The 27494-nt window shown below is 42.6% G+C and overlaps 1 protein-coding gene across 6 annotated transcripts in view; it reads left to right on the forward strand.

The window, feature by feature from the left end:
• The window catches only part of cyth1b (cytohesin 1b), a 254482-nt gene that overhangs the window by 153171 nt on the left and 73817 nt on the right, over positions 1-27494 (forward strand). For 5 of the 6 annotated variants that reach the window (XM_078225678.1, XM_078225675.1, XM_078225674.1 and 2 more), the window contains exon 2: positions 23122-23204. In XM_078225678.1, coding sequence (XP_078081804.1) covers positions 23122-23204 — 83 coding nt within the window. Of the gene's footprint in view, positions 1-9821; positions 10381-23121; positions 23205-27494 lie in introns of those variants that run through there. The other variant, XM_078225679.1, reaches the window with a different exon arrangement.

Genomic DNA, 27494 nt, shown 5'->3' on the forward strand with positions numbered 1-27494 from the left:
TGTTAAACCAAGGTTTTATCTGCCCTGTTTGGTGGTAAAATATTCTGTGGCACTATTTTAAGTGGAGCAGAGGAGTCCTTTTTTCATAAGTGCATCATGTCATCAGTGCCCAGTTTTCTGGTAGCAGTCATGTGCCATTCACCCTGACCTGTGTCAATGTTGACGCGCGATATAACTCACGAGGCTAGAGATGCTTGAGGAAATAAAGGCTTTTATTGACTACTACAATAGAGCTACCATATATAATACACAATCCCAGACTGAGGGGTCCCAGACAGAGCAGTGACCTTTATACCTCTCCCAGGAGGCGGAGCCCGACTGGGATGTACCATAATAACTATAATACAGGTAGAACAGCCCAACCCTAACCCCAACAGCAACATATATACAGACTCATAGTACTGGCCAGACCCTGGCTCAGTGCTACCTGGTGGGAACCAACGATGGTTCACCACATTCACCCCTCCTTTGAAGACAAAGGCCGGTGGGGTACAAAAAAAACACAGAACAATTGGTCATCAGTCTACAAGTTCAGACGGTCAGGGGGACTGCACCGTCGTTGTGACCTCCTCAACACCGGCGATGATACCGGAGTAGGCACTCGCGGTGGCGTTCTCCCCAAGGCGGTGTCTAACGGCTCCTCCAATGTCTCACGGGCCGGTTGACCCCGAGGTGGTGACAATCCACTGAGCTCGGACACGCCTTGAAGTGGCGACCATCTCCTGGACTCAGGCAAGCTGTACACGGGAGTAAAAGGGTTAAGTGATGGTCCCGATGCTGCCCGCGCCGTGTCGGGAGGGGAAACAATAGTTGGGGGGTCTCTAACAGGAGGTATGGGAGCGACAGGGGTTTCCAAGCCCCCTGCTGGCGCCAGGTCTCGAATCGAGACCGTGTCCTCTTGCCCGTCAGGGTATGCCACATAGGCATACTGAGGGTTGGCGTGGAGGAGATGGACCTGTTCAACCAAAGGGTCGGACTTGCGGGCCCTAACATGTCGCCGCAGGAGGAAATGTCCTGAGTACGTCAACCAAGACGGTAATGAGGTCCCAGAGGAAGACTTCCGAGGGAATGAAAACAGCCTCTCATGGTTGCCGTACACAGGAGTGAGCGTATGGAGTGGAGCGCATCAGGGAGCACCTCTTGCCAACGGGAGACTGGAAGGCTTTTTGACTTCAACGCCAGTAAGACAGCCTTCCAGACTGTAGCATTCTCACGTTCCACCTGTCCGTTACCCCTAGGGTTGTAGCTCGTGGTTCTACTAGAGGCAATCCCGTATGAGAGCAGGTATTGCCTCAAGTCATCGCTCATGAACGACAAGCCCCTATCGCTGTGGATGTAGCAGGGGTACCCGAACAGGGTGAAAAGATCACGAAATGCCTTGATAATTGTGGCAGCGGTTGTATCAGAGCAGGGAATGACAAAAGGGAATCGTGAGTACTCATCAATGATGTTGAGGAAGTACACATTCCGATCTGTCAAGGGAAGGGGGCCCTTAAAGTCCACACTCAGCCTTTCGAAGGGACGAGTGGCCTTAACGAGTTGTGCCCTGTCAGGTCGGTAAAAGTGCGGTTTGCATTCCGCGCATACCCGGCAGCTTCTAGTTATGGACCTGACATCCTCCACCGAGTAGGGTAGATTCCGGGCTTTTACGAAGTGGTAGAGCCAAGTGACCCCTGGATGGCAGAGGTCATTGTGGAGAGCCTGCAAACGGTCCTCCTGTATACTGGCGCATGTTCCACGCGACAGGGCATCCGAGGGCTCGTTGAGTTTCCCTGGACGATACATGATGCCGTAATTATAGGTGGAGAGTTCGATTCTCCACCTCAAGATCTTATCGTTCTTGATCTTGCCCCGTAACGTGTTATTGAACATGAATGCCACGGACCGCTGGTCCGTGATCAGGGTGAACCGTTTTCCCGCCAAGTAATGGCGCCAATGCCTGACGGCCTCCACAATGGCCTGGGCCTCCTTTTCCACCGCCGAATGTCGAATTTCAGGGCCTTGGAGGGTGCGAGAAAAAAAGGCGACGGGCCTGCCCGTGTGGCGGCCAGGGCGAAATCAGATGCATTGCTCTCCACCTGGAAGGGGATGGACTCATCGACAGCGTGCATCATGGCTTTCGCGATGTCGGCTTTTAGTTTTTCAAAGGCCAAACGAGCCTCTGGTGCTAGGGGAAAAGAGGTAGACTTGATGAGTGGACGGGCTTTGTCCGCGTAATTGGGAACCCACTGTGCGTAGTAAGAGAAGAAGCCTAAGCATCTTCTCAGTGCTTTTGCGCTAGTGGGCAGGGGAAGTTCGAGGAGGGGACGCATACGGTCTGGATCAGGGCCAATGACCCCGTTTTCCACCACGTATCCGAGGATAGCTAGTCGGCGCGTGCGAAATACACACTTCTCCCTGTTGTAGGTCAGATTCAGGCGAGATGCAGTGCGTAGGAATCTAAGGAGATTGGTATCGTGGTCCTGCTGGTCATGGCCGCAGATGGTGACGTTATCCAGGTACGGGAAGGTAGCCCGCAGTCCGTTATGGTCCACCATTCGGTCCATAGCACGCTGGAAGACCGAGACCCCATTGGTGACACCAAAAGGAACCCTTAGAAAATGGTACAAGCGACCATCCGCCTCAAAAGCCGCGTATTGTCAGTCCTCTGGGCGAATGGGGAACTGGTGGTAGGCAGACTTTAGGTCGATGGTGGAGAACACCCGGTACTGCGCAATCTGGTTGACCATGTCAGAAGTTGCGCGGGAGGGGATACGCATCCAGCTGCGTGTATCTATTAATGGTTTGACTATAGTCAATGACCATCCGGAGTTTGTTCCCACTCTTGACCACCACGACCTGCGCTCTCCAAGGACTAGCGCTAGATTGTATGATCCCTTCCTTGAGGAGCCGCTGAACCTCAGATCGAATGAAGATCCGATCCTCAGCGCTGTAACGCCTACTCTTAGTCGTGATGGGCTTGCAGCCTGGCACAAGATTCTGGAATAGGGAGGGTGTGGTAATCTTAAGCGTCGAGAGGCCACAGGTGGAGAGCGTTGGGCAATTTGGAGGCTGCTGTTCTCCCACTGAAAACGGAGGGAGTGTCCCACCGTACTGTAGGGTTACACTCTTCAAGTGGACCATGAAATTTAGTCCGAGGCGTATTGGCGCGCAAAGGTGCGGTAACACCAGGAGCTTGAAGCTCTCGTAAACCGTGCCCTGCACCGTTAGATTTACCACGCAACTCCCTAGCACGGTGACAGACCGGGATCTTGATGCCATCGAAATTGTCTGCTTGACAGGTTGGATCTGGAGGCCACACCGCTTCACAGCGTCTGGGTGAATAAAGCTCTCCGTGCTTCCGCTGTCAAACAGACAATAAATCATGCGTTTGTTTACCTGTATGTCCATCATGGACTTGTCAAGTCTGTGAGGCTTTGCCTGGTCCAGGATGATCGACGCCACCGTTGGTTTGTGAGCGCCACTGCAGGCAGCTGAGATGGATGATGACGACCCCTGCTGGTCATTCGCGGTTGGTGCTGACCAATATGGCTGCTCCCATAGGTCGCACGTGGGCGATGGCGCCAAAATCAGCGACCCCTGGTGGTCGCGCGTCTCTTGCGACTCCGTCGTCTGGAATGGCGACGTCCTGGCCTCGCACGTTGAAGAAACCCTTGACGATGCCGACGACGAGGAACCCGGCTCCGGGGAGTCGCAGGCCGCACTGCTGTTCCTGGAAGTAAGTTTGGAACGACATACCTTTGAATAATGCCCCTTCTTGCCGCAGGCGGAGCACAACACCGCTTTAGCGGGACATCGCTGCCGAGTGTGCTTCACTCCCCCACAGAAGTAACACCGTGGGCCGCCTGGAGCTGCTGCCGTCGTCAGGCCCGAGGGTGGGCACGCCATCACGCAGCTTTTCGGACCTGCTGGACGAAGTGGGATCTGTGACTGCTCCTGCCACGCTGTCTCCACATGGTCTTCGGGATACATCGCCAGGCTTTTGGAGGCCGTTTCTAGCGTATCCGCTAGCTCTATAGACTTAGTGAGATCAAGATTACCTTGCTCCAACAGTCGAAGTCGGGTATAAGACGATCCGATTCCCGCCACAAACGCATCTCGAGCGAGGTCGTTCATGTTCTGGTCTGCCGACACTGCTTTGCAGTTACAGCCCCTGGCTAGTTGTAGGAGCTCACACGCGTACTGTTCCGTTGTTTCGCCGGGCTGCCGTCGTCGAGTGGCTAAGAGATATCGAGCATGCATCTCGTTTGGCGGTTTAATGTAGCGCTTCTTAAGAAGCTCGAGGGCCCCTTTGTAGTCGGTGGCCGCACGGATCGCTAAATATACAGCGTCGCTTACCCTCGCGTGGAGGACCCGGAGTCTGTCGTCGTCCGTGGTGACCGCTGCGGAGGCTTCGAGGTAGTCCTGAAAACATTTCAACCAGTGGTCGAAGGTGTTGGAGGCGCCCGCCGCACGTGGGTCCAGCGTAAGACGTTCGGGTTTTAACATTTGCTCCATGCTCTCTGTATCGTTTTCCTTTTTTTTAACGACGAGAGTTCAATTAGTAGTCAATAAAATTGACGCGCGATATAACTCGCGAGACTAGAGATGCTCGAGGAAATAAAGGCTTTTATTGACTACTACAATAGAGCTACCATATATAATACACGATCCCAGACTGAGGGGTCCCAGACAGAGCAGTGACCTTTATACCTCTCCCAGGAGGCGGAGCCCGACTGGGATGTACCATAATAACTATAATACAGGTAGAACAGCCCAACCCTAACCCCAACAGCAACATATATACAGACTCATAGTACTGGCCAGACCCTGGCTCAGTACTACCTGGTGGGAACCAACGATGGTTCACCACAAATGTTATTCCAACCAGCCAGTCAGGCTACAGAGTGGTTATTTGGCTCGGGATTTTACAGGGTTAGCCTACAATGAGAATCATGCCACCACCAGAAATGTCATTGAATAGACTGTCAATCTGTTTGACCAATAAATTCCTTCATATAGAGCATGTCGAAACAGCTCTGCAAGACACTGTGTACCCAAATTTGTGGTTTTATGTTTCATGCTGCGTAATTACTTAAGTTAGAGACAAGCCCTCAACACCACCTGGGCAACAAGAAGTGAAGGTGTAGTCAGTCATAGATCATGAAAAGCAGCATAAAGAAGAGGAAAGGCAACAACAATTCAAACTGTTAGGCACTTGGCTGATCTAACTCTGAGAGAGCAGCTCATCCAAGGATATACTTGGACCATCCCTGCCACCCCATTCACAATCCTTTACACTGTGGGTCTTATTACCACCATCTGATTGCCTCCACTGAGTTCAACCTTATGGGTCTTGCCCTTAGTTAACTACAAGATATTAATATTAACACCAAATTCAGAACTCAAAATTACTCCAACGTTTCTTTTGTTTATGTGTAAGTTAATAGAAATAATTAAGAATTAACTTTGTGCAAACTTTTAGTGCTGACCTACTGTGCCAATTCATCTGTCCTTTCCTAGAGGAATGTATCCATTTGCTGCAGGCTGCTATGCCTCCATTGAGAAAATCTCAGATGGCTGTGCTGACTGACCTTGAGCAGCTTGGAGTTCTGACAGCCTGACTGCAGCCTGCAACACTTCAACATGGGATGGGGCAGTCTGGTCCAGCGGGCTTTGTTAAAAATGGCACTGATAGAGTGGATAACCAGGGGGCAAACATACTGTCAGCCTTGTGTGTTTCCCATGGAGTTAATACCATTCTCTTGGGACTGCAGCTCAATACTGCCCAGGTTCTGTACAAGAGCAGACTTAAGGAGCGGAGTGCTCCTGTCAACAGTGCTGTTCAAAAACTCCATTTTGGACAGAATAGTCTCCATACTTTGCATGAAGCACCTGGCACATGTATTCCCCACCCTATCTCCTGTACAGATGCCCAGTAATTCACCACATGAAGATGCCTCTAGTCTAGCTTCTAAAGCATATGTGTTTTCAGTTTCTCAGCTGGTGCTTTCTAGGGCCAGATTGAGCCATGCTGCATTTTCCCAAGGTAACAAAGGAACCTCAACAGTTTCAGCAAATTAAATGAAAGGATATGGGTAAGCATTTAGTGTGAAAAGGAAGGAAATAGATATAATTGCTGCAAGTTGCAGAATACTGGGCAAAATGTGTAGGGTGAGATAGAAGTGCAGAGGGAAAAAGAGAGTTAGGTGTGGAGAAATTCATCTTCTCCAGTGTTGCAACTTGCCCTGATCTTGACTAACCCATTGTGCCTACTGATCAACACATTATCATCTAGTGGAGCCAGGATGTGTAGGTATGCTTAGTCTCCTCTGGTTGCTGTCTCATGTTGTGCACAACCTTCTGCTATTGATAGTTTTGAAGCCGTTTTAAAGAATGTGCCTTTCATGGTAGAATAGTGCAAATATTGGCTTAGGTCTTTGCCATCATGTAGAGGAGCAAAAATCCGAGCCGTTGTGTGGAAAAGTGAAGATTGCTATAGTGGTGAGGCTAGGAGGTTCCTAGTCCATGAATAGGAGGATAAAGCATTGGAAAGAAGCATGAAGCAGTGTTTTGGGACAATAAAAGGCAGTGGGAGAAGGGATTAGTATAAGTGAGGCTGCAGCTGTGAGGATAGAATGACTGCTCATATTTTTATGTTGACAAGTGTTTACGTCTACAGCCACAGTGGATCGCCCCTTTAAGAGGTGCTCTGTAACGTTAAGTGATTCATATCAGTAATAATCAATTTCATGCCTAAATGAGCACCCAACCAATCGGCAGTGTGGGTGGCACTGGTTAAATACTTGGCTTATTATAATGTGCAGCTAGCATAAATTTAACGCCCTTCCGCCAACTTGAATAGGGACATGCAGCTTGTGTACCACTAACTGTTTGCCTGTTTTCAGACATGGTCAAATGTAGAGATCTTTATGTCTAATTGACTTAGATTTATATCTATTCCATGCGGATATTTCATTTCCATGTAGATTTACAAGGGAAGTCCAGGCTTTGACTTTCTTTGTGTGCCACAAGAGCTGGAATATAGCAATAATTCACTTGCTTGTGTCCCATGTTATTAACTTTACCTGCTCTGATCAATTCTAACACTTTTTTATATGTTTAGTCTGTTCAAACTTTCCACATGCCCAGATCACTGGAAGCAGGAACAATATTGTGATATGTATTTATTGCTAAGATCTCGAGCAGCTTTGAGAGGGCTGTCAGGTTTATCCTATGATTCTCCTAATTTAATTAGCGAAGAGAACTCCCTAGAGCATGTTTGTATTGCCGTTAATGTAACTAAAGTAAGTGTCCTAGAATTAATTCTTGTCCATCGTTTTGTGAATATTTCTTGGTGCAAGTCTCATCAATAAGATCTCTTTGATAAGAGCCTTTATTATCTTTAAAATGCTGTTGTTTTGCCAATGAGTGTGACCAGCATCAGAAAGTAAGTAGAATTAGACATAACGTCCTTCCATCCTGAAATTTCTATTTGGCTTAAGGCGTTTCTGGTATGCCAATAAGAGAGTCTGATTTACATCAGCATGGATATATTCCCTTCAACTGTGCATTTTAATTTCATTCCCCTGACCTATCAGCATTGCTTTCTGCTCAAGTCAATTTCTTCAGTAGTCTGATCAGTACTCAACGTTTTAAATTAGTCCAATTAACCTCCCTCCTGTGGTACTGCTTGCTTGTAATTTTAACCTGTCACTGTATGGTCGTTGCTTGAAACAGACAAATCGGGGTAAATAGGGGTATTTGTAAATAGTGAAGCCATGAAATCTGTTGGCTCCTCCAGGGAACTGAGTTGTCCCAGGTTAAGTTAAATGAGGGAAGTGACATGGAGGATCAAGCATTCACAGGGTCAGTTTTGAACTGTTAAAATAAACCTATCCACCTCATTTGTAGGGAGACCTTGGGCGGCACGGTGGCACAGTGGTTAGCACTGCTGCCTCACAGCGCGAGGGTCCCACGTTCAATTTCAGCCTTGGTTCACTATCTGTGGGAGTTTGCACGTTCTCCCCGTGTCTGCGTGGGTTTCCTCCGGGTGCTCTGGTTTCCTCCCACAATCCAAAGATGTGCGGGTTAGGTTGATTGGCCATGCTAAATTGACTCGAGTGTCAGGGGGATTAGCAGGGTAAATGCATGGGGTTGTGGGGCCAGGGCCTGGGTGGGATTGTGGTTGGCATAGACTTGATGGGCCGAATCGCCTCCTCCTGTACTGTAGGGATTCTATGATTTCTGTGGATTCTATGATTTTATGACCTCCACTGGTCCCTTTTAGGAATTCTGTTTAGGTAGCTGTATAGCAAATTTCTTTGCAGTCCTATTGTCGCTAATGGATCCCATTTCAAATTCTACAATTAGGCTCCTGCCTGTTTTGGCGGAGTCCTTGGCTACCTATCTGAAGGTCCCAATCAAAATTTGATTTGATTTATTATTGTCACATGTATTAGTGTATGGTGATAAGTATTGTTTCTTGTGTGCTATACAGACAAAGTATACTGTACATAGTGAAGGAAAGGAGAGTATGCAGAATATAATGTTACAGTCATAGCTAGGATATAGAGAAAGATCAACTTAATGCGAGTTACGTCCATTCAAAAGTCTGATGGCAGCTGGGAAGAAACTTCTTGAGTCAGTTGGTATGTGCTGTCAGACTTTTGTATCTTTTTCCCGATGGAAGAAGGTGGAAAAGAGTATATCTGGGATCCTTAATTATGCTGACTGCTTTTCTGAGGCAATGGGTAGTGTTGACAATGTCAATGGGTGGGAGGCTGGTTTGAGTGATGGATTGGGCTTCGTTCATGACCCTTTGTAGTTTCTTGCGGTCTTGGACAGAACAGGAGCCATATACCAAGCTGTGCCACAACCAGAAGAATGCTTTCTATGGTGCATCTGTAAAACTTTGTGAGAGTCGTTTTAGACATGCCAAATTTCCTTAGTCTTCTGAGAAAGCAGACTAAAATAGCAGTAATAGTGAGGGAGTTCTGCCATGTGAATTTTGAGCATGTTAGCACCCCAATTAACAAATTATGTGTGATATTGCTCATCAAGTCCGAGATTGCATTGTTGCCATCTGACTGTCTCTCTGAAGTATGGAGAAGAATTTAAAAAGTGATGCTTATTGCCTGACAAAAGATATTTGCACTGAAGAAATCATAGTGATGCACACTGGGAGTTTGTCCTCAGTGAGACTGCAGCATTCTGGGAATTTCAAGCATAGCTGTAGTTAGCAACATGGAGAATGAAATTTCAACTTGAATTCCTGTGTTTAGAAAGAAGCTGAGGCTTTCAAATAAAAATGTAATTGATGGTATGAAGAACACTGGAAGACACACTGGCCCAAATGAATTCCTATCTTTCATGTTGTATGGAAATATAAATGTGTCACTGTTAGTAATTAGCAGCTTCTGTTCTGGTAAGGAATTGGCTGAATGTTGCTTCATGGTAAGTGTGACTTACACAATGTCCTGCAGAAATATACTGCAATAGGTCTTTACGTGTAAAACTTGTGCAATACATTTCCTGGAAAGGGCCATCTATTTATCACTAAATGTTGTAACTGGTATTATACACTCTTCTGTAAAATAACAAATATTACAAAATAATTTGGAGTTTGTGTTATGGTGGTTGACTAATTTGTGTGTATGAAGGTTGAAAAAACAAATGCTTCTGAAAAGCTAGTATGTATTTTTAGATTTGATCGTGCACACTGTAGATAGCATTTGAGTCTACAGAGTTAACTGTATGTGCTATAAATGTGCTGCAATGCATGTGGTGTAATGTGTCCTTGGAGAATCCGATCAGGGTTTGAGAGCTGATTTTCAGCAGAGCTGTGTTCAACGTAGGCAAGGGTGGAGCTAATCTCATGCATCCAGCAGAGAAAGAGAAAGCTCTACACATTCACTAGTGTCACAGCTGCATCACTGGGGAAACACACTGAGAGTGCGGCATCAGCACCTTTTGCAGCCTTTTAAACGGGACTTAGCTGGAAACCTTTGTATTCACTTGCTGGTGCATCATTCCCATCTGATAAATCCGACTGAAGGATTAATGGTTTACTGACAGCAGCTACTGGTCTTCAAGACACTGTCCGAGGATATGCCTGTGGACTGAAGAAGGACAGCATTAAGATTACAAAGGCATTCGTAACAGAGGTGAAGACCCTGCTTGACAAACCAACATTCAGAGAAATGTCCTGCATTTTGTCGAACATGTAGAACAAGATATTTGCGATTATATTTTATTGGAAATTTATTTTAGTCTTGGGGATTTGTCTGGACTCTGCTGTCTGAAAAATCCAATCGTTTGTGGTGATGATGTTGCTGTGTATGCTGAAGGCTGTCAGCTAGTGGATAGGTGCACTGTCAAAGCCCTACACAAATTAACCAGGTACAGTCTGTGTGTTGTGTTAAATGTATGCATCACCTCTAGGTTTACTGAATTATTTATTTGCAATCAATTTGGAAATACAGAAATCAGCAGCTGCCATTTTGTGCATTATATTTGTAATTTCAATGCTGTACATGCTTCACATCAAGGTTTATTGAATACATATTCAGAATTTACTGTCATTGTCTTCAGATGTTTATACAGTATTTTATTTGTTGCTGTCTTAAGGGAAGAGATAACTCTAATGAAACTGCATCAAAGGTTAGGAATTAGAACCTTTGACACAGTTTTATATTTCTGGTAGCTGCAGTTATTTATAAATCAGCATTATTTTATTTGCTTACAGTATATAGGAGCCTTGTCTTTTGTCTTACAGGCTAGGTAGGGTAATTCCATAGTGTCTGTCATTGTCTGTTATGTGCAGCATTTGAACTGAAATTGAAAATAATTATTTTCAGCAATTCTTAGACGATTTTGCATCAGCAATATACATAGAAATTTTGTTATACTAAAGCGGGGGCTATTTAAAACATGAGGGCAAAAGAATTTCTTCGCCTACTCTCACCACCATGACTTCGATTCTTGGATAATAACCCAATTGTATATTAACAGAATTCCATTCTTTCTGAAAATGTGCCCTACTGAAAAGCATAATGAAATCCCTGGTGTAATATATGCTGTTTCAGCATGTGTCTGTTGGGATCAAACCATCTGCTTCTCAACAGTTGGCGTCAGTGTTCAGTACCTCAGACCTGTCACACTCAGCATATTACCAGGCAGGACAATCCTTGAACACTCTAAGCTCCAGGCTGTGTTGCGGGAAACCCTCCATTTCCAACAGAGTTGGTTAAGTGTTACAAATTTCAGGGCACACTATCTCAAACGTATAGGACTTGCCAGATGAATGTCAACAGCAGTTGTTTTCATTTATTAGTGTATCAATAACAAAATGCACCAGAACCACCGATAGGATTTTGAACTCTGATATATAAACTGTACAATATTTTTTTTTGTAAAATACTTCTATAATAAATTCTGCTTTCCTGGAAGTTGAACTCCAAACAAAGCTCTACATTCTTGCATTTTTCTGTTAATTTAGTAATCTGTTGCATATCTTATTGTTGCGATGGTGGGAGAAAATAAAGCATGCAGCAAATATTGAATTCTAATTCTAAGTTTGTCAAAAAGGTATTTATTTTAAAACATTGAGCGCAGTGTTGAATGGAAGGTTATTATTTATTAACTTTTTACCTCCATGTCCATCTGTTTAATTCCCTGGGACTTTTCAGAAAAATGTTTTGGTAAATTCCTTTAATTTTGCTCAAGGATAGGAAATTTTCATATGATTCAGAACAAATTCTAACATTGTACCGCAATGGATTAGCATCAGTGCGAAACAGGAAGAGAAAAATGGGGTGAGAATATAGTTTGGGTATTGATTTTGCTAAGGGAAAACATCAATAAGATTACTGGAATTTTTTTTGAATCTATAAGCCAGAGAGAAATGATTCTTGTTTATGTCAGCACAGGTCTGGTAATTCTGTTGTTATTACAAAAACATCTGCCAAATACTTGTATAGTTAGCCACTCAGTTGACATTTGCACTGACTGGTTGGTAACAATGAATCTGATATTAACAGTGACCTGAAATAAGTAGCTAATTATTCACAAGTGGCTTTTTCAGAAGAGACAAATACAGTAATTATTTTGAATTTAATTCAGAAAGCTAGTTTTAATGTATGTAAAATGGCTATATCCATTCACTGGAGTTACACTTCTGGTCGTAGAAACATAGAAGCCCTACAGTATAGAAGGATGGCCATTTGACCCACCGAGCCTGCACCAACAACAATCCCACCCAGGCCATAACCCCATGTATTTACCCTACTAGTTCTCCTGACACTAAGGGTCAATTTAGCATGGCCAATCAACCTTATCCACACAACTTTGGAGTGTGGGAAGAAACAGGGGAATCACAGAATCCCTACGGTGCAGAAGGAGGCCATTCGGCCCATCGAGCCTGCACCAACAACAATCTCACCCAGGTCCTAACCCAGTAACCCTACGTATTTACCCTACTAGTCCTCCTGACACTAAGGGGCAATTTAGCATGGCCAATCAACTTAACTCGCACAACTTTGGTGTGTGGGAAGAAATGGGAGCACCTGGAGGAAACCTGCGCAGACACGGGCAGAACAAGCAAACTCAACACAGACAGTGACCCGAGGCAAGAGTTGAACCAGGGTCACTGGCGCTGAGGCAGCAGTGCTAACCACTGCACCATCATGCCACCCAAAATCATAAACATATGCTTTGGTGATCTTAATGTGGAGATGTCGGCGTTGGACTGGGGTAAGCACAGTAAGAAGTCTCACAACACCAGGTTAAAGTCCAACAGGTTTATTTGGTAGCAAAAGCTGCTAGCTTTTGGAGCGCTGCTCCTTCGTCGGGTAAGTGGGAGTTCTGTTCACAAACCGGGCATATAAAGCCACAAACTCAATCTACAAAATAATGGTTGGAATGCGAGTCTTTACAGGTAATCAAGTCTTAAAGGTACAGACAATGTGAGTGGAGAGAGCGTTAAGCACAGGTTAAAGAGATGTGTATTGTCTCCAGCCGGGACAGTTAGTGAGATTTTGCAAGCCCAGGCAAGTCGTGGGGGTTACAGATAGTGTGACATGAACCCAAGATCCCGGTTGAGGCCGTCCTCGTGTGCAGAACTTGGCTATCAGTCTCTGCTCAGCGACTCTGCATTGTCGTGTACCTTTGTCTGTACCTTTAAGACTTGATTACCTGTAAAGACTCTCATTCCAACCATTATTTTGTAAATTGAGTTTGTGTCTTTATATGCCCTGTTTGTGAACAGAACTCCCACTTACCTGACGAAGGGGCAGCGCTCCGAAAGCTTGTGGCTTTTGCTACCAAATAAACCTGTTGGACTTTAACCTGGTGTTGTGAGACTTCTTACTTGGTGATCTTATACAGGAGAAATATTAAATTTGGTGCAAAGCCTGGTTTCAAATAAATTCTACTTTTTATGCTTCAAATTCAATAGACACTTTCAATAAAGTCCAGAGTCATGGACAGGAAATGTATATCAGATAAATATCCTTAATCTTGTGAATAATAAAGATGATTGTGTATTACTCAAGTTTTAAATAGGAATGGTTATCCTTGTCGGTATATTAATTGGAGCTTTGGAGTTCTAATTCTAAATGATGGACACAATTACTCGGATTTTACCGGCATGCCCATCCGGAAATGGGGCGGGCAAGGCTCAGAGATGGCATTCTCCATTGGCCTCGGGCGGGATCTTACGAGCCTCAGGTGGGTGAGGCTGTTAAATTCTGGTAAATGATTCTGTTCATATAATACTGGTTCATTTCGTCACCTGCATGTGGCACTGTCTTGACATTGCCTGGTTTTTTTCCAGAATTGAGAGATTTAATTTCACCCCAAAAGAGCAATGATCCCACTGTTATTTTATTTAACTCTGCACTTAAATTATTTCAGCCATATGCTAGACCAACGAGACTTTTCCAGTTGTGAAATGTCAGTGAGGTGATTTAGGTTTAGGTATCCAATTGGCATCTCAGTTGCAGAAGCACCTATATGCTCAAATTTATCATGAACATATATCTTTTTGTCTTATTTTTACACAAAAACAAGAGTTAAAATCCAGCATACGTGTACTGACTTCTGATGCAAGGTAATTGATCTGAACAATTTTCTGTTTCACTTTCCAAAGATGCTGCCCGACCTGCTGAGTATTTCCAGCATTTTCTCTTCTTTTAGATTTTGAGCACCCAGAATATTTTAGTTTTGTATATGGTACATTGTACTTGCCTTTTGTAGTAAATATAAACTATTTGTTTTAGCAGTGAGGGTTCTTTTTAAGATGAATACTGAACTGGGGGGGTGAAGTGGATCCCAGAACTATTTGTGTTGCAGCTACTTGTGTATTGGCATAGAATCCCTACAATGCAGAAAGAGGCCATTTGGCTCATCGGGTCTGCACCGACCACAATCCCGGGGGGTGTGGGGGGCGCCGCCTATCAACCTAACCCACACATCTTTGGGTTTCCGGAGGAAACCCAGGCAGATACATGGAGAATGTGCAGACTCCGCATAGACAGTGACCAAAGCCGGGATTCGAACCCAGGTCCCTGGCACCATGAGGCAGCAGTGCTAACCACTGTGCCAACATGCTGCCCCCACTGTACCACCATGCTGCCCGTGTATTGTATGACTGAACTTTTGATATTCAGTAGTTTAATACGAAATTTTGGTGCACCTTTAGCCCAATGGTTGAAGCAAAGTATGCTTTTAATTTGAGTAGACTTCACATATTTGGAGGTAGTAGTGAATATGTATTAAAATAAATTACTGTCCTTTCAGTGGTTCTCATGCCACTGTTGAGCTCTGCATTGTGTGAAAACCTGGTGATATGTCTAGCCATTGGCACAGAGAACTGCAGCCTCTGTTTAATTCCACAGCTGAAGAAAGCTGCTTTTATTCAACAGAAGTTTACTGTTTGGTGCATCCGGGGGTGGAGGCCAGTCAGTCATTGTTTAGGAATTAATCTTTTCCCCCCTTCTAACCCACCATTACTAAAAGATAAATTCTAAACTGGTTTGAACAGTTCAAGTTAAGCACTTTTTTTTCCATTTAATGCTGGAATGTAATTAAGGGAATAATATTTGCAGTGTATAATACTGCTGTTTTGGTAGTTACTGCAGTATCAATGAAACAGAAACCTGTAATCTAGAATGTCTATATCTATGTGTAAAAAATCCAATGTAATATGGTCAAATTTTATAATGCCCCTGTGAAATGTCTTGGGGCATTTATTTATGTTCAAGGTGCTATATAAATGCTATATGTTGTTGTGGTTATTTACAAGGTCATTTTGAATGATGGTAGATCCTGATCCTATTTGTGAGACAATGCGATGGTGGCATATGTATAATCCAGAACTTTGAGAGTTTCTTGAGTACTTTTTATAAAACCAAACACTCTCACATTTTGGCACATATCCATGTTTTCCTTGCAATGTGGTCATATCGCCTATTTCATTTGCTCCTCCAAGCAATAATGTTTCTTTTTTTAAAATCATGGACAATATGGTTTTGAGCTCTTCGTAGGCAATAGATAATCTGGTAATTGAGAAACCCTAATGGTATTCTTAAATTCTTAAATTAGTCCAGAGACATTGGTGTTGCACTATGTAATGGCTATATTGCACTCTGAAAGATGAACATTGCCTAAACTTGCTGTGCTCAAAATGTTAATCTGTGACACAGAGATCAGCTATCCTTGTATCGTATTTCTGGGAGTGGAAAGACTGAGCTATTAAAGTAGGGTTCTGAGGGCAGAATATCCTGGTTCAGAATGTGTGCTGTTGAGCTCAAAATAAATTTTCACATTCCACCAATCCATAATCCATGTGTCTAAATATGAATGAATGGCTTTTGCAATTGAGAATTGCAATTCTGGATGTGACACCAAATCTGGATCGCAGTTGCAGGACTGGCTTAAGAACACTGGTGTGTTTTAGCTCGATTTAGTTGGTAGAACTGACCACTGGATTGGAATATTGTTGGCATTTTATTCTCATAAACTAAGCTGAAAGTCTAGTGCACTATTGAAGGTGTATCCTTTATTGGAGATGCCACCTTTCTGTTATGAGGTTAAATCGAGATCCTGTCAGCCTTTGGTGATCAGGTAGGCAGTAATGACACATGGTTTCCCTTATGTCCTACCGGACATTTCTCCCTCAAAAAATACTACTGCAAAAAAAAACAATTTTAATCAATGATTCACCTTATCACTAATTATGGGTTATTGCTCATGCAGGATAGCTGTTGCATTAAGCTGCATGACTAGCCACTGAATTTCAAAAGTGATTTATTGTGCAAAGGGCTTTGAGAGTTTTCCACATGATAGGTTGCTTTGCAAGAATAACTTTACTGTATCTGGGTTAGTCCACAATTATGCCCAGTTTTGGTTGGCTTAATTTGGAAAGGATATGGATAATGAGGAGAGTAACTAGCATATCATCAAGATTTAGAACATTTGGTTGTAATAAACTAGATATACTTGTGCTCATTTAATTCGAACAAAGTAAATAAGAGGAAATCTGATAGAAGTGGTCAAAATTGTGACAGCTGTCGATAAACTAAATAGGAATAATCAATTTTGAATGGTTGGTAAACACAGAATATAAAATCAAAAAGTAAGATGATCAAAAGTGTGCAGGGAGAAAAGAAAAAGGGCGGCATGGACAAGCCGGGCCGAAGGGCCTGTTTCCATGCTGTAAACCTCTATGATTCTACCAAAGTTTGAGCTTTATTCTTTTTAATAAAGTTTAATTGTTTTCTGATTGAGGAGAACTTTAGTTCCCATTCTCTTATTTTTTTTAAAATGGACCATATGTGCACATTATTTGTGTAAGATTTATGGCAGTTACACCCTTTGGTTATGATCGTCTGATTTGGTTAGTAGTTGGGGACAGGGTAGTATGACTGAGAGTCAGGCAGCTTTGAAGATATTGAAGGTGGAAGTAGTGGAACTTCAGCCCTTGCAATCGTCCACCGGATTCAAGGTCCTTGCAATTTGGTGGATCAGAACGAGATAGAACCATAGAAAATTACAGCTCAGAAACTGGCCTTTTAGCCCTTCTTGTCTGTGCTGAACCATTTTTTGCCTAGTCCCACTGACCTGCACTTGGACCATATCCCTCCACACCCCTCTCATCCATGAACCCGTCCAAATTTTTCTTAAATGTTAAAAGTGTTAAATGTTAAAAGGCATTTACCACTTTATCCGGTAGCTCATTCCACACTCCCACCACTCTCTGCGTGAAGAAGCCCCCCCTAATATTCCCTTTAAACTTTTCTCCTTTCACCCTTAGCCCATGCCCTCTGGTTTTTTTCTCCCCTGGCCTCAGCGGAAAAAGCCTGCTTGCATTCACTCTATCTATACCCATCAAAATCTTGTACACCTCTATCAAATCTCCCCTCATTCTTCTACGCTGCAGGGAATAAAGTCCCAACCTATGCAATCTCTCTCTAACTGTCTTCTCAAGTCCTGGCAACATCCTTGTGAACCTTCTCTGCACTCTTTCAACCTTATTTACATCCTTCCTGTAACTAGGTGACCAAAACTGTACACAATACTCTAAATTCGGCCTCGCCAATGCCTTATATAACCTTACCATAACACTCCAACTTTTATACTCGATACTCCGATTTATAAAGGCCAATGTACCAAAGGCACTCTTTACAACCCTATCCACCTGTGACATCACTTTTAGGGAATTCTGTACCTGTATTCCCAGATCATTTACCATTTACCCTGTATGTTCTTCTTTGGTTTGTCCTTCCAAAGTGCAATATCTCACACTTGTCTGCGTTAAATTCCATTTGCCATTTTTCAGCCCATTTTTCGAGCTGGTCCAAATCCCTCTGCAAGCTTTGAAAACCTTCCTCACTGTCCACTACACCTCCAATCTTTGTATCATCAGCAAACTTGCTGATCCAATTTACACATTATCATCCAGATCATTGATATAGATGACAAACAACAATGGACTCAACACCGATCCCTGCGGCACACCACTAGTAAGAAGTCTCACAACACCAGGTTAAAGTCCAACAGGTTTATTTGGTAGCAAATACCATTTGGTATATATGGTATTTGCTACCAAATAAACCTGTTGGACTTTAACCTGGTGTTGTGAGACTTCTTACTGTGTTTACCCCAGTCCAACGCCGGCATCTCCACATCATGCACACCAATAGTCACAGGCCCCCACTCAGAGAAGCAATCCTCCACAACCACTCTCTGGCTTCTTCCATTGAGCCAATGTCTAATCCAATTTACTACCTCCCCATGTATACCTAGCGACTGAACCTTCCTAACTAACCTCCCATGAGGGACCTTGTCAAAGATTTAGAAGGTGGATAAGCAAAATTGCCATTTGTTGGAAGTCATTCATTGCGGGGTGGGGGGGGGGGGGGGGGGTGGGGGGTGTGGGGGGAGTAAATAGGAATGTAGTGATATTAGGAGATGGTATAGTCGGGGATGGACAAACTTCTCTGCAGTTGAGATCAAGAATTCAAAAAGCTGTGTTTCCTACTCAGTCATGATGTGGAGATGCCGGCGTTGGACTGGGGTAAGCACAGTAAGAAGTCTCACAATACCAGGTTAAAGTCCAACAGGTTTATTTGGTAGCAAATAACTTATGCTTATGGTATTTGCTACCAAATAAACCTGTTGGACTTTAACCTGGTGTTGTGAGACTTCTTACTGTTCCTACTCAATATCAGGGCTTGGAACATCTGTTCATTGCTGCACTATGAAATTGAATGAAAGCAAAGACCTTCAAAGGATTTCTGCTTTCAAGGAAGACTCAGAGGCTAGGAATAAATGCAGCATTAAAAAAATGGGTCTGAGTGAGCAGCTGTGGAGAAGAGAATCCTCCCCCTAGGGGAAGTGACTTCTGTCAGTCAGAGGACTTGAAATGGGTCTTCTCACACCTGCAACTTCTGAGGGAGAGAAAGGGGAATCCCTACTGCAGAATGAACTACTGCTGTGATTTGGGAGTATGTCAGGTGTTCAGAAGGCATGGAGACTAAAGTGACCAGGCCACTTCAAAGTTTTCACTTTCGATAGACCAGAATGAAGACTTTGATCAGAGAGATGCTTGAAACCACTATGCCAAGAGTAATGTTCATGTTTCACTGATCTAGAAAGGGCAGTCTAGTCACAAGACCCCAATCCTGGATTAAGAGTGCCACAGTCAACCCCTTGCCCCAGCACCCAGGACCCTTGGGTGACTGCCTCTTCAGCCTGGCAGAGCGGCGCATGGACACTGCACTTACCTCTACTCCTCAGGGCCCACACATCAGGTCTGCAATGCTCATGACCAGCACCAAAGCCCGCCTGGTGCAGGTCCCACTGGGGAGACAGGTCAATGGTGGGAGGGTTTTGAACTGGGCTTCAAGGCAGCTAATTACATTCAAATGTTCTGCACAATTAACTGCATCGGGGCTGGCAAGGCGTGCTTGGTGAATGGCGATAGATTTGCCACCTGGCAAATTCCGGACCAACGCTGGATTCTTCGGGGCATGACAATTCCCCCTGGGGTCGAGTGAGCCCAGAGAATTGCCCCCCAAATTTTTATTGTAATACCTTTTAACATGGTTTACTGTGCTTCTTAGCTGTTGATACATAAAGCACCCAGTGTGAAAATATTCCTGGAAGAAAGCTTAATTTTGCCTTTGTCATATTTTGATAATGCTTTCATTTTTCTTAGTTAGTCCCTCAGGATTGGGATTCCACATCAGTTTGATGTGTTCTCAGCTGGTTGTTATGTCCAATATGCTGCATGTGAGGCAGATGGTGCTTGAAGGGTTGGGTACATGAGTTATTTCAGGGTTTGTGCAGTCTCTCCAACACTTTAATTTCACTTCTCTGTGTTCCTGACAAAATCTGTCAATGTGTTTGGTGCCTTCCCAAATTAACCTCCTCCATTTAGATCTGTTATAAGACGTTCCCAGGAGTTGGCGTGGATGTTTGATTTGGGATGTTTCGAAGACATCCCTAAAGCATTTCTGCTGTCCAACTGGGAGGCTTCTGAGTTCCAAGTGGAGCAATTGCTTTGGAAGTCTCGCGTCAGCATATGAAACTTGCATCCACTATTTTAGGCTGTATAATACTGTCACTTCATATTAAAATGTTCATTTTGAGATTAGAAGTAAATGGACATTTTACAGCACAATTACTTACAATCTTGCACCTTCAATGTCTTTATGGGACTTTGGAAGACTCCAAACTAATTACTGTTAACTCAGATTGCTGCCATCATCTCCATGTATAAATATCTTGCATCTTCACAGTAAAACCATTTAAGCTTCTTGATCAAGCAGACTTCAGAACAAATTACATGACCTCCTTCATTTACCGTAAATTTAAAATTACTATCCCGAAACAAATAAATCTTTGATTGTATTTGTGACTTTGCAAATTTGGGTTATTTTTAAACTCTGTGGTGGGTCATTGTGTTTTTCAAACTTGCATTTAAACTTACTTTATTTTCTCAAATGTTTTAAGTTCTCAGACATGTCATGCTGCATTGACAGATCTGACTGAGAACCATGTTCGAGGATGTCCCAAATTGTTAGTTGGACAAAAGGTGGAGAATGGTAACTTTTATGTAGCCAAATCTTCTCCGAACTCTATGAAAATAACAGGAAAAAATTCTAAAATTATTTTGACTAAAACTAACAGAATCTGTGTTGTGATAAAAGCATATTGGAGATTTATCCATCAACCAACAATACTTACAAAGTTTACCTGGGCAATTCTGCTGTTTGTGGGAGCTTGCTTTGACCAAATTGCCACCTGTGTTTCCAACACTGCAACTATTCAAAAATTAAACTGAATTGCCTGTGAAGTGCTTTGAGACTTCCTAAGGGTGTGAATGGTGACTTATCAATCCTAGGTTGTTTTGTTGTTAGCCTACAGTAATGAGAGCAGGGCAAGTCTACACTTTGCAGTGGGAAGGGGTTGGGCTTGGACTTGGAAGACTGGTTTAGGTGTTTTTGAACACTGTCCAGAAAGACCGACTTTCATAATTAATTCCAACCATTCATAACCACTTTCATTAGATCATAACCAGAATATGAGGAGGAAGATAGCCCAATGAACAGAAATGCTGAATATCCATCTTGATTGCTCTTGTAAAGGACCATTAAAAGTAGTTACAACAAGAATAGAAAATGCTGGAAAAGCACAGCAGGTCTGACAACATCTGTGGAGAGAAAATGGAACTAATATTTTAAGTTGGATGACCCTTCGTCAGAGGGATCTTCAGCTCTGATGAATGGTCATCCAGACACATAACATTGGCTCTATTCTCTCTCCACAGATGCTGTGGAGAGAGATTTTCCAGCATTTTCTGTTTTTGTTTCAGATTCCAGCATCTGCAGTATTTTTGCTTTTAACTAAAAGTAGCTGGTGACATTAAAGATCAAATTTCCTGAAATAATGCACCTATCAGCAACCTTTCATTTACACATAATTCCTTGAAGAAGACATTGAGGGGGGCGTTCTTACCATTGCACCCTGCCATCCACTGGGCGGGGTGAACCGGTAAGATCACGAGAGCCGAGGAATCGGGTTCACGCCCGATTTCTCACCTCTCGCAAACTTACTGGCACCGGATATCCGGCAAGGTCAGCCCGTGCCCATTTCTGGCGTGAGATTGAATAATTTATTGAAATTAATTAAATGCAAAATAAGATTAAAGTAAATGAGTCCGCGATGATATTGTCCGGTCTCACTTGCCTGTGTGTGACCTCGCTGTGAGAGTTTCTCTCTGGTGAGAATCCAAGCTTGTGCCCAGCAACAGCGATAGGCTGTGGGCTATGGCGGCGCAGGGGTGGGGGGGTGGGGGCGTGCTTTGTGGAGGCCACGGAGGCAAGCTGAGAGCAGCAGGGGCTGAGTGACAGGTCTCTGCTGCTAGAGACCTGCACATGAGCAATAGCACCCTTTGCTGCTCTCATCCTACGTTTGGGTGATTTAAGCTCTACCCCCCTCCCTCTGCAGGCAAGAAACCATTTCTGCTGTATTTTTCATGCACTGAGTGCATAAAATTGCAGATTTAAACTCACCCAAAAAACGGATCTGGAACTCTACCGTTTTCACACCCTTTCTGGACTTAGAATTCTTTTGGTAAGATCGCCCCCTGTGGATTTGTCATCGATGTAAGAAATGTTTTCTCGCATCTGTGAGGAATCTGTAATTTGTATCTGAATGTTCTTTTGTATATGCAAAGCCTTAATGAAAACTCTCGCACTGCAGGGACCAGCTAGTTGGTTCTCTAAATGCCATTGACCAATTGTAATGAATCTACCTGAACGAAGGAATGCCCAGAATTTGCAGTTGCCAGTGCAGTTTAATTTATTGTGAGCTTTCTCATTGTACTTTACATAATATGTCATTGGAAAATACGTGGTACTTTCTAGTTCTCCACCACAGCCACTCATTTTAAAAGATATCATCATCCTGTGTTTTTGTTATGATACCTGAAACAGAAACTCCCAAGGATCTTAAATATTTATTCTCATAGCAATTGGCAAACCTGTTTCTGGCAATGCCATTATTTATCTTGGAACTGATAGTGCAGGCTATAGTCTAGGATACCAGGCCATGAATGTAGCATTTCTGTTTATGAATGTGCATTAATGCTGCACTAATATACTTTAACTATTATTGTATTGTAATTCTCTGCTCTGCTAATTAATATCTGATTGGTTTGTACTATATATGAGTGGGACTTAAACATTGAATACCATCATATCGTGACAAAATTGTTCATTTGTTTGAGTTAGAAATTTGGAATCTTCATATCTCCTTATTGCCGATTGCGTAAACATTTGAGTTGGGCTTGATATGTATTAGAGTAGAGTTGAGTATGTATGAACTTGCATATATTATCTAAATAAGGGGAAGTCTTTGGCTTCATTTTGTTCTTGGCATTTGCTCCAGGCAGTTTTGAATAATTAAAAATCATTTAGGACTGAGTGCAAGACAGAAAGCTTGCGAGGCAGCTTCAACTTGTTTAAACATAGGTCAGGTGACACAGAAGGTCAGAACAGCTGAGCTTTTCTGACCAGCAGTTGTGCGTACAGCCTTTGTCTCACCAACTCACAGTGCTCATGTCTTTACTTACAGTGCCTGCAGACCTGACTCCAGAAGAGGAGATAGAGCTAGAAAGCATCCGACAGCGCAAGCAGGAGCTCCTGGCTGACATTCAGGTAAGCAGCTGAATGTTGACCAAACAAAAAAAAGTCTCAAAATTTGATTGCTGTTCTTCAACTTTAATTTTGATCCAGTTGCTAAACAGATATGAGTGATTTCCTGAAGGCACAACTTTTTCTAAGTAAAGTATAGAACCGTGAAACATAATTTAAAAAAATATAAATCTCTGTTCAAGAGGCTCTCCTGTGGTCTATATAAGCCACTTTTTATTAGTCGCATTAGAGGAGTAATTACGTGATTTTTGTTTGTGTACTTTTGCTCACATGTGTGGCATAAAGTATTGTAAGGTTTGGAAATTAATAAGTGACCCTCTGCTTAAGTCACAATGTCACAACAATAGTCTGTATGAAATGCTTACACTGTCTGGAATTTGGAAAATGTTATAAATACTCAGGAAAATAATACAGCAGTCAGAGTGTGTAACTGACGAGAATATTTTTGGGATGTTCTGCAGCTGGTTGAGCAAGGCATCTACTTAATATGTTGTATTATTAGTTTTGTGAATGCCTGGTGTGTACTCTCAACATTCAAATATTTTGGTGAAAGTTTTACTGTAATATTCAACTTCCTAACAGTGATCTATCGAGGCAGGGATGTCTAGCAACTGGCATTATTCATGAATTGCTGCAAAGTGCCTTCAATTATCTGGATTTGTGATGGGATCTGTATGATATTGCTCTGATTGATGGAAATCCATTCAGGTCTTGTACAAAATAGAGTATGGATTATCTGTTTTAATGTTTTAATCCTCTCCTGACAGCAACATCCTTTTTTGTGCCCGGGCTCTCTCTGCTATCGTATCTACCCCGTATCCATTGCAGATTGAAGTAAAGAGATGTTGGCCAAGAAATTTGACTGCACATTTCTCAGTTATTCCATGATAAATTGTGTATGCCTCCATATGGTGGGCAAGAGGAGAACAGTCCATTCAAGCCAGAAATATACTGCCCTGGAATCCAGATTGACAGGAAATTTTAAAATGTATGCAGTTCCCACAACTGAAACAGGGGTTAGTCCCCTTTGCATAAGCACATAAGAGTGTCCTTTGGCAACCATCGCTGTCTTCACCCATGAAAACCAGGTCCACATGCAGAAAAGGAATGCACTTCAGGGTGCAAAAAGGAATATATACCAGAAAATGGAGCCGTGGGAGCAATAATGTTCCTTACAACCTCACCTCAAAGAACATGACTGGCCATTCCCTTGCCTCACACTTGCACCCAATTATCACCCCATTGCTTGACTGTTTTCATTATTGACCACCCCTATTTTCCAACCTCCAACCCAATCATGTTTCTTTCTGTCTGCGTCGCTTCCTTGCAGTGCCAGCAGTAACCCAATCTTCAGAAGCACTTTGCTCTTTTGCTCTTGACAACTGAACAGCTTATTGTACATGAGGCCAGCAACTCAATATTGGAGGCCATCACTGTGCTTGCATGAATTTGTAGTCCAGGGTGTGCGCATTAGTTTGGAAGGTGTAAATTGTGACTTGATTTCTGACTACAATACCTTCTTGCAGGCAGGGAAACACTGTAGTAATTGGAAAATAATGTCATCAGTCTATTCTGACTGAGCATTCTGTTTGCCTGCATCTGGGCAAAGTGGCAACTGCTACTTGCTGCCTCTACAAATAACAGGAACAGACATTGATTTTGCCTGGCAACTAAGGAACCAGAAGTACTAATTCATTTAGCTGATAGTGCTAGCACCTAAAAAAAGAACTGCTGCCAACACTTATCATCCATTGGTCAGTTAGTTTTAACTAAATTTTAATTATTTAACCAGTTTTACAACAGACATTAAAATAATAATGGCACATTGCAAAATATTTGGTAAGGTTAGATTATAATTTTAAGTGAGAATCTCTTGTATTCTATAAATTGCTTGAAAATTATTTTTAATGGTTCGGCACCGATCTCCAATTCTGTCAAATTCAGCATTAAATAGCTACAGAAAATAACTTAGACAGCTGTTTCTCAAAAAGACTATATTCGAAGTACAATCAACTGCCCACATTTTCCATTTTTTTGGGATGCTACTTTTATTTTCCTATGCGTCAAGCCAGAAGGTTTTAACTTCCCTCCAAAGAATTGGACATATAATCTAGGCTGAACTCTCTGTGCAGTACTGAGAGTTTGCTGCATTCTTGGAGGTGCCATCTTTCAGGTAAGATGTTGTGGATGTAAAAAATACCATGGCACTACTTGAAGAACACTAAGAAGTCTCACAACACCAGGTTAAAGTCCAACAGATTTATTTGGAATCACGAGCTTTAGGAGTGCTGCTCCTTCATCGGGTGATTCCAAATAAACCTGTTGGACTTTAACCTGGTGTTGTAAGACTTCTTACTGTGCCCACCCCAGTCCAAAGCCAGCATCTCCACCTCATGGCTACTTGAAGAAGATCAAGGGAATTTTGGCCAACATTTATCCTTGAACCAGCATCACTCGAACAGAGTATCTGGTTACTTACTGACTGTTTATGGATCTTACTGTGTGCAATTGGTTGCCATATTTGCCTCCAAAATCAAAAGCACATAATTTGTTTTGAAGTGTTTTAGGATTTCTGAAGATTGTGAAAAGTGTATTTCTTTCTTGGTTTCTGTCATTGAGGAGTGGGCAATCTGGACAAAAATCATCAAGGCAAAGTCCTTGAATATTACTCAAGTTTGATATTCTTCCAATTTTGAATCTAGCATTCCAACATTGCAGCTATTTTTGAATTAATTTATTCATTACAACTTACTTTCCTTGTTCTTTTTTAGGTATAGGGTAAAAAGGGTAATAATCTCTAGATCTGACTAGAATGGGTATGTTGTTTCTATAGCTAATATCAAATAATACATTTTACAACAAATATATACACATGCTGTTTATGATAGAGTAGTTGGTTGAGCAGATTTATTCAGTTAAAATAAGCAGTGACAGCTTTATAATGGTGAACTTTTGCTTCTGGTTTGAAGAATCATATTGAAATTAGGTTAGAGGATGATTAAGCTCTTGCTTGGGGGATGTATGTGTAGAAATATTATTCACAGAGCTACTTGTCCTTTCCATGGGGAAATAAAGTATCCAACAGAGCTTGTCATTTAAGATTTGGTTGCCCTTGGATATGAAAGTAAGAATTTGATATGAATATGCTAATTTTTCTTCTTTCGTGTTCCCTCTGTTGAAATCCATATCATTTTGTAAGTAAATCTAATCCACCTATTTTAATTGATTTTCTAAAGTTAGAATTCTCGCAGTAGAAACCAATTGTGCTTTGACTTTGCATAGTTAATAGTTAAGGTTAATAATGCCTAGTTACAGTGACAAATTTGGAAAGTTATACCACCTTGAATGTATTTCTTGTAAATGTGTTTCTCTTTGAAATAACTCAAACAGAAGATATAGATAACATTTCGAGGAACTAGCAAGCATAGGTTGATTAGGCCACAGCTACTCTTATCTTCTAGTTTGGCTGTTCTGATTTCATTCCTGATCCTCATGAACTAATTTGGATCACCAATGATTGAAAGTCTGCGAGAATCCATTTGGTCAGCAGCTTCTGCTCTTAATGCTGAAGAACAACAAAATTTGGAAGCAGGTATTGAACAGCATTTATGCTGATAAGAGTAGCAAGCTCGAGAGGCACATAGTACCACCTTGGTTTCACTCACTTCCAATCGCAAACAAGTTCAAGGCATCCACCATTATTAGTACAATCCTCAGAAACTTGTACCAAAAGAAAGATATGCCATGAGTTTTGACTTGCCACAAATTGCTTGTTTTTTTGCATTATGCTGTTAGCCTCACCAAACCTGGAAAACATTGCCATGTTTCTGTGAGCCTGACATTGTGTCATGAAATTGGTGCATTTATGGCATTAATGCAAACTAATTTCACACTGCCATTTAGGGCTGGCCATGTTGTAGGGACTCTGTTAGTGATGTGATTTGTGGTCTTGACATGACACTTAACTTTGAAGGACCAGAAAGTGGACAACAAAACTGGATTTCCACTCCAACAGATGGTAAATTATTCCGAGAGATTTTTCTTTTCCTTTCTGTCTCTTATTTTCTCTTATTCTTAGTCCACTGTTTTTCTTTCCCTCCTTTCACTTATCCTTCTGATTCTAATTTGACTCCAATTCAACATATTTCCTTCTCTGTTATTTATAGTCATAGAATCATAGAGGTTTACAGCATGGAAACGGGCCCTTCGGCCCAACTTGTCCATGCTGCCCTTTTTTTTAAAAACCCCTCAGCTAATCCCAATTGCCCGCATTTGGCCCATATCCCTCTATAT

This window comes from Mustelus asterias, chromosome 12, assembly GCF_964213995.1.
Source record: "Mustelus asterias chromosome 12, sMusAst1.hap1.1, whole genome shotgun sequence".
Lineage (NCBI taxonomy): Eukaryota > Metazoa > Chordata > Chondrichthyes > Carcharhiniformes > Triakidae > Mustelus > Mustelus asterias.